Here is an 8,378-nt window from a genome sequence, read left to right on the forward strand (position 1 = left end):
CCTGAGTTTCAGGTCTTCATCAGGGCTATAGAACAAAAGAGATAACAACAACATTTAGAGTAACATACAATTGAAAAGGAATAGTATACAAACAAATTTAGAATTATACAAAATATTGAATTAAATCATAAATGATAAAAATTGATAACTGATAATTGATGCTTTTAAGTTTAATACTACAAATAAACATATGGAAATGAAAAATCACATAAAACCTACTAACAATCATTTATATATAAAAAATAACGATTCACTCATAAAAGAGCATATTACAATGGAGAGGGATTCTTTCGTTTGTAGTTTGTAATGGAACCATGCAATATCTTAGGACGTTGAAATAAATCAAAATATAGATATTTAATACTACTAAAATTAGAGAAAAAGTGGTTTATAAAATAAATTTTATAATCAAATAATGCCATTTGACTTATCATAAATAAGAAGTATAAAGTTTTCACCAGTTTCAGTATTAACTCGAACAATAAGAGATGAAAGTATTGTAGGCAATCTCTAATTTTTTTTCAAACTCCTTTCGATTTTCGAAACGTCGGCATAAAATAAATAAATGTTGTTGTTATCTCTTTTGTTCTATAGCCCTGATGAAGACCTGAAACTTAGGTCGAAAAGTCGGCATAAAATAAATAAATATAGTTTTGTTTATTTATGTTGTTCTTTGCTGACCGCACCCCCTGACAAACTTCTCCAAGCATTAATCTACGGTCAATTATCTACACCTCATTTTAAGTTTTAAATTATATTTTCGTTTTTACTTGTCTAAATGTTTCTTGAAAGAACATGTACTTAGTTTTTTCTAAAGTTTATAACCAGACCAAAACTTTGCACTGTAGCTTCCAAGGCTATAAATGTTGCTGCACACAATTAAAAGAGTAACTTATAATGTCGATTTCATCAATAAATATAACAGTTGAACTGTTTGGTCTAAGCTGGTTTGAATACCAGGGTTTCTTGCCAATTTTTTTAGTGCAAAGTGAAAGAGTAAATATGCAAAAGCATATCTCTACTTATCCCTACTAAAGGGTACATTCCTGGCATATCATCCCCACTTCATACCATGCATTATACACCTGTTATGGTCATATTGATCAATCAGACCAGCTTAAGGATGTGTTCAAGTTATTCAAAACTGTGTACAACTAGAGTTACCACAAATTGTAAAAGTGAATCAAGGACAACTTTGGAGATAGGGAGGGGAGAGGAAAGTTGAGATGATTTATAAACGTAAAAAATACAAATATTTATAGTTGTTTCTTCTCATATGAATATACTGGGTTTCCCCAAATTCTGACCTAAATAAAGCGAAATATAGTTGTACATGGAAAACAGTTTTCTCTTAAGACCATTCCAATATGTTTAAAAATTTTTTCGTACACCTTGCTTATAAACGATACCTTGAAAGGAGGCATTCTTCTAAATTGCCTACAGTTTTTTAGATTGATGTTTAGAGTTTTTTCACTATTCCGATGGGTCATGGCGTGATGTTAAAAAGCTTAAGCCTTACTCAATTAACAGTTCAACTCGAACAAAAAGAATTTTTGAAATCAAACTAGTATTTTCTAAAACTAGCATGTTCAAGCAAACAAATTTTACGGCTATATTTATTATTATAGATTCAGGACCATAACATAACAAAATAATGTTAAGTAAGTAACATTACATACTAGTAAAAGAATCAAGGATAAATAAATAAAATATTAAAGAAAAATATATATTTCAAATCTGTTGGAAATGAATACATTTTGCCAAATATATTATTCATAATATAAGTGTATAATATAATATATAGAACAAAACTTGTTCAATAAACATAAGAACTGTGGACTTGTAAATTTTCTTTAATCCTTCTGTGTGCATTATCCTTAATCAATTGCCTTAATTTATGGTAATCAGGTTTTTCCTGAAAAAGTTATTGATATTAAATTATGTATGATAATATGATGTAATAAATAATCGATCATAGTAATCTGAGAAAAGATAGTTAAGGGGGTGTTCCATTAAAATAAAAAATTGGCAAAATTATAGAAATTTATAACAAAATATTCATAATTTAAATTAGTAGCCAATTAATAAAGTTCTGAACCTATAGTTAAACCTTCTGGAATGAATTATGCTTTCATAATTCCAAATACAGAGAGCAGGACTGTAGCTAGGAGGTGGCAAGATGGGCCTTACCAAGATTCAAGGTACACAGAGGGCAAAAAGTAACCATGAAACTATTTTCATTTTCAAATTGAGGTTCAGCTTTAAAAAAAAAAAAATGGTTCAGATCCCCTGGAATCATCTTAGCATTATCTTTTTTTCAAATTGCCCTTGCTAAGCTACTGGCATAACAGATTCTTGGTCTAAGGATTCCTCCGGTACATCCACTTTTATCACACATTAAGATAACAATTGACAATCTCTTCACTCTAAACCAGTAGTTCTCGACCGGGGTTCTACAGAACACTAGGATTCCACGAGCCTCTTCCAAAGGTTAGGTATAATAATTAAGGAACTCAACACAGTTTTAAACCTTGACATCTCGGATTTATTTTTCTTCAAATTTTGCATAGTTATTGTCTAGGTATCCTCCTAGCCTACCTTAGCTTGTGCTGCTGAAAAGATTTATCACTTTATTTCTATCAAATGATAATGCAGGAGTTTCTACTTCTTCTGCCGTTTTTCTACTTCTATCGAAAGAGTTCCACCATTTTTCTACTTCTATTAAAAGTGTTTCACACCAAAGAAAAACAATAAGGTTGGGAACCACTGCTCTTATCTCTTACCACTCAACCAAATGGCATGTGGAAGTATGAAATTCTAAGTTTTTTTGCTAATCGCATACGCACGACCATCTTCTCCACTTATAAAAATAATTTTTAAAAATTTCTATTTTTTTATAAGGGAAAAGATAAAATTATTAAATGTTCTTAACACAAGAACTATAGAAGCCCTATTTAAATCCCAAAACTTTTGAAGGGTTATTTTAATTTGTTGATTAAAAAAATTACTAAATATGTTTGTCATTGTTATAGGTGAGCATGAATCATTCCTTTCTCCAAAAAATATAACAGCGGACTATAGTGATCATCGTCTTCACTCCAGTCAGTCTACTTTATCATTCAACTGATCCATTTGTAGTGATTATCTGTGGTGCCCTTTACATCATCTTCACTTCAGTCAGTCCACTCTATCATTCAAATGTTCCATTCATAATGATCAAGTTAGACACAATGCATGATTTATGATGGTCGGGAAATCCACATTATAATTTTTGTTGACCTGTTCAATTCTACATCTGACGATACTCTGGTGGCAGTTTGAAGCAGCAGTTGGATTTTATAATGATTCTAATTCTAACCTCTGCAAGTATATTATTATCAACATTGGCATTGCAGCCTAAGTAGGTAAATTAATTAACTTGTTCTAAAGTATATGAACCATCTGTAACAGTTTCTCTGGTTGCACTTCCTTCCACATTCATGGTATATATTTGAAAACATTAATTTTCAAAGCTGATAATCTTACATCCAACTCTAGAGCTAGGAAAAACTTAAATACCTACCAGAAATAAAAGTTTGGCTAAATCATCAACCTTATCATTCACTCAACTCCTTCCATCAATGAACTTTATAATTAACAGAGATTATGATCAAATTTAAGAAAGCAACACACTGTTTAAAATACAGCAGTCAAATAGTATAAAAGAAAAAAAAAACAAATGCTATTCAGTAAATATCCAGTTGAATAATATTTTTACCTCAGCAATACGATCTCTTTCTTCTTTCAATAATTGGCCAATCCTTATCATATCTTTATCAGAAAGTCTATTTTGACCAAACTTGACACCATATGATTCCAACTTATTATTTAATTTTCCTAGTATTTCTAATTTCAACCTGAAATTAAAAAAAAGTGTATAAAAAACTTAATTAAGTTAAATATTATTTGCAATATAAATATAGGATGAAAGATTAGTATTCACTAACATATGTATACTAAGAACTAATTATAACTAATAACATAATTATATCTAATTATAACTAATATTAATTATAACTAATTATAATATCATAATTATAACTAATAACATATGTAAATAAGAACTAATTCACAAATATATGTATATATATAATTCTTTTTCTATTTACAAACTATTGAATTGGTTTCAGCAACCTCTCTAAACAAATGCTAACTATAAAATTATTTTTCAACATCAGAAAAAAAATTTCGAACCTAGAAATCTCAAACAATCCCAAATTTTTGGATAGGATCCCATGGAATTGACAATGAAACTCATAGAAAAGTTTATATAAATTAGTAATAAGAACAATACTTCAAAATTTGAAAGTTGCCAAACTTCTTCAGTATTCACCAAACCATGGCAGGTGTATAAATATACAATACCACCAGGCACACTCCAGTGTATAAATGCCAGCTGCAGAGACAGGGGTAGTATCTGCATAGACAGGGGTACAGGGGTAGTATCTGCATAGACAGGGGTAGTATCTGCATAGACAGGGGTAGTATCTGCATAGACAGGGGTAGTATCTGCAGAGTAGTATAATCATCCCATTCTCATAGGAACAAAGAGAATGACAGTTTTTAAATGAATAATATACCTTTGGCCAAGCGGTAACTGGTTAAGTTGAACATAAAGCAACAGGTAAATTCACCCTCACATTCTATTATTAATCTCTCTGCTATTAGTCAGTAAATGGTGGCAGGTCTGTCTCCTGTCTACTGCTTCCCAGGATGAGGATATCGCTGTACCACACCTTACTGAGACCCAGAAAAGGTGTCAAAGGAAGGAATCATTGTGGCTGCATCTGACACAACACAACCGAACGATTAGTAGCTGAGACTGCTAGATTCCTACCAGAAACATCAGCCAAGTCAGCATTATATAAGGGGTAGGTTCACAAGTTAAGACAAAGCACAGAAAAGAGGATTAGTCTTCCTGAGAATCCTGATAGGAGGGGTTTTACTGTAAAAGGAGTGTTGATTTTAAATTATAAGGATTGGGTCTATATAATACAACACAAAAAAGTAAATAATTCAGATTTACCTGGAACGGCTTTTTATCATAGGTCTTTCTTCTAATAAACTATCATCATAAAGAGTGACTAAATCATTTTTCTCATTGCCATGATCATTTTCAGAATATACTGGGTCTAAAATGTCAACTGAAAAATCACTAGATTTTATAATAGAAGAAGTGATTCTCCATATAGCTCTGTTTTCTTGTTCTTCAAGAAAATCATTACATGTCATTTTTGTAATATGTTTTGATTTTTTAAATGGAATGTTACCAATGGAGATGCATTCAGAACTTTCCATAAGTTGTTCACTTTTTTCTGCACTCAAAGAATCAGAAGCTACTTGAGTATCTTTAAAATCGCTTCTTTTATTATATTTCAGGTCGCCTTTCTCCTTTTGTTTTTTACTGCCTGTGCTATCATTAAAGACATGTTCGCCACTTGAAATATTTATTTCATTAGCAGAAGAATTAGAAATAACTAGAGAATTATCGAAGTTGTCCATTTCATTTGATTTCAAATAATCCATCTCTTTTATATTTTTATTGGATGTGCTATCATTCGAGAAGTACTTGCAATTTTCGATATTTTTTGTAGTACTGTTACAATTAGAAGGGACTAGAGTATCTTCAAAGTTGTTCATTTCATTGAATTCCAAATTAGTCCTCTCTTTTATATTTTTATTGGGTTTTCTATCATTCGAGAAGTATTTGCAATTTTCAATATTTTGTTCATTTCCTACAGTATTATACGAATTAGAAGTAACCAGAGTATCATTAAAATTACACCTTTCATTATAATTCATCTTAACCACTTTAATTTGTTTTTTGTTGGTCGTACTTTCATTTGAGATGCATTCACAATTTTGAATACTTAGTTCATTATTGTCTGTGTTAAAATAACTAAGAGGAACCAAAGAATTGTCAAAATTGCTTGTTCCATTGCATTTCAACTTAGTTATCTCCATTTGTTTTTTATTGAGCGTACTATCACTCGAAGTGAACTGGCAATTTTCGATATTTTGATCATTTTTTTCTGTGCTAAAAGAACTAGTAGAAGTACCCGTTGAACTATCAAAATTACTTCTAGGTAGACTGAATTCCATTGGAATATCAGATTTTTTTTTATTTTCTCTAAGGGATAATTTGACCAGTAGATCTTCTATCCTTTCAGTGGCTGAAAAAATAAATTAAATACAGCTTATAATATTATGAGAAGGAAAAATAAAAGGAAATGACATCACCATTCAAAACAGCCTTGATTGTTGATTCATTAGCAGTTTCATAGATTGTACCCCCCTGTAAAAAAAAAAAAAATAAATTGAATCTAATCAGTGATGAATCCAATACACTTCTTATTTAGTTATAAAAGTATCAGGTAATTTCAAACTTTGAGAATTAAAACTACTAAGAGTACTAATTCACAAAAAAATCTATAGTAGTGTAAAATTCAACTAATAATTTAATTTATAAAATTAAAATACCACGCTTGTATAACTGAATACTAAATATTAGTTCATAGATAACAGTTGACTGCTCTTAACTAATAACAGCAGTCAGCTTCTGGACACTTAAAAGGATTAAACTAACTTCCCAACAGATCTTTGTTCATAGAGAACAGAACGATAACTAACTTACAGCATTCTCTTCAAGTGAGTTTTGAATTTGAATGGATATCTGCATTTCAAGTTTGTTATGTCAACTAGTAACCTCTCTAAAAACAATGAAATTCACAGTGCTGTAGAAAAAAAAACTGAATCTTTATTACCTTTACTTGCTGAGGAGAAATTGAAGATATTTTCGAATTATGCCTTCTATCTTCATGGCGCTTGAGGTGGTTTTCACTAATGAAAACCTTTTTACACGATAAACACTGCAGTGTATAAAACAGACACAGCTGAAGAATCATTCAATCATTTTTATAACAAACAAATATAAGTAAACTAATACCTTGAATGGGGCATCTTTAACGTTTGCCATCAGAACAAGATGATGACTGTTAATCTTCAATGTTTTGGAGTGCATTACTGGAAATAATCTGTTACTGACAGCTCATAAAAAAGAAAATTATAATAATCTACTTGTATATCTAACTGTATAGCGATCAGGAGATTTATTTCTAAAGTAATGGACTATGATTCAAACTATGTGTGAAAATGAGAGGGAAATACTGTAAACATTTGAATATTTGAATACCAGATATCAGTTCCAGCAGTAACCTAATACAATAACTGCCTTAAATAAGCTGTTACTTTAAGTTACCTCTTATCGATTATTCATTTGCTGAAGTATAAATTCAAATAGTGTCTTAAGAGACACTTTTCACTATGAAAATACTTTGTGAAGAAATAAAATAAATCCTTTAAAATGTGAACCTTACATTGTCTTCATTTGAAGGCTCCCCTCTAGAAAGGTTATAACTGCAACATTTTACAAAACTATTTTTCTGCGTTGTGGCAGACAATTATTATCTGTTTTACTTTAGCCGTGAGTCAGCCCTGTGGGTTGGGTAGCTCTCCGGGGTCCACCCAGCCTCTTGAAGTGAACACTCTTAATTGGGTTAAAATCTAGCGGTCGAGCGTGATTCTGACCAAATCACCTCCTTGCACAGCGGTTGGCCTATTGACGGTACTTCCTTACAAAGTAGTGTTATATAGGGTTGTCCTACAAATAGGGTTGTAGCGGTTCAGATTTTATTTAATTAATTTTTAAACAGAAAAAGTTTCTTTAAGTCCTTATCTAATTGGTGCTTGTAATGAGTCAGTACATGAATTGATGAATTAGTGCGCCTAAATTGAAAACAAATTAATTGTATCATAGGTTAGATGATTTTTTTCTTATCCTTGAAACTTTTGATGAAATACAGTTATTTCGAGCCAAAATACATACTATCAAACGCCTCTCGACGTTGAAGGAGCTCTTCATTTATGTATTGTAAGAAAACAAGAATCAATTAAATAAGCTCCATATGATGTTTTAAGTCTGTTTTATAAGATACACCTAGGTACGGTGACATCGGTTTTCTGTTGCCACTCTCCGATGGAATGCGGTATAGCCTGACTATTATTGGGTTGACCGGATTTATTAATTTATGGATTAATTTTTTACTTTATCATTTTGCAATTAAAGCATATAAGGAAGATTGTTAGTTTTCTTTTCCACCCACCAAAACCATATGAACTAAAAGGAAACCCAACTTAAAACAATTTCACTACACGATTGTAAAAATCGAGGACTTCTCAAAACAAAAATGTTATTAATTAGAGAATTAGAGAGTAAATTTATAGTAATTAGAGAAATTAGTTATAATAGACCGTATCATCGAAAATATGTATCGCCCCTC

At 30.9% G+C, this 8,378-nt stretch overlaps 1 protein-coding gene across 2 annotated transcripts; it reads right to left on the reverse strand.

Annotated features, from left to right (window-relative positions):
* Nucleotides 1–1,724: 1,724 nt before the first annotated feature.
* LOC106682769 (uncharacterized protein DDB_G0287625) lies at nucleotides 1,725–7,681 on the reverse strand. Of its 2 annotated transcripts, XM_014423849.3 has the most exons (7): nucleotides 7,416–7,681; nucleotides 6,986–7,062; nucleotides 6,804–6,908; nucleotides 6,280–6,334; nucleotides 5,066–6,212; nucleotides 3,758–3,896; nucleotides 1,725–1,915 (listed from the first exon to the last, which is right to left on the reverse strand). In XM_014423849.3, exons 2-7 carry the CDS (start codon nucleotides 7,058–7,060, stop codon nucleotides 1,817–1,819), a joined length of 1,620 nt encoding a protein of 539 aa, XP_014279335.1. In that variant the 5' UTR covers nucleotides 7,061–7,062; nucleotides 7,416–7,681; the 3' UTR covers nucleotides 1,725–1,816. The 2 variants fall into 2 exon arrangements, with proteins under 2 accessions (XP_014279335.1, XP_066905696.1); XM_067049595.1 differs by lacking the exon at nucleotides 7,416–7,681 and having other exon boundaries at nucleotides 6,986–7,392.
* Between the last annotated feature and the right edge of the window lie 697 nt (nucleotides 7,682–8,378).

The sequence above is a fragment of the Halyomorpha halys genome, unplaced genomic scaffold (assembly GCF_000696795.3).
Source record: "Halyomorpha halys isolate HHAL.00 unplaced genomic scaffold, Hhal_1.1 Scaffold2.1, whole genome shotgun sequence".
Lineage (NCBI taxonomy): Eukaryota > Metazoa > Arthropoda > Insecta > Hemiptera > Pentatomidae > Halyomorpha > Halyomorpha halys.

Excerpts from the sequence above, each read along its gene's own strand:
- LOC106682769 (XM_014423849.3), bottom strand. The coding sequence starts at position 7,060 with ATGCACTCCAAAACATTGAAGATTAACAGTCATCATCTTGTTCTGATG. Across the intron at positions 6,909-6,985 it reads TTAAAGATGCCCCATTCAAG|TGTTTATCGTGTAAAAAGGT; the intron begins GTATTAGTTTAC and ends TATACACTGCAG. Across the intron at positions 1,916-3,757 it reads AAAGAGATCGTATTGCTGAG|GAAAAACCTGATTACCATAA; the intron begins GTAAAAATATTA and ends TAACTTTTTCAG.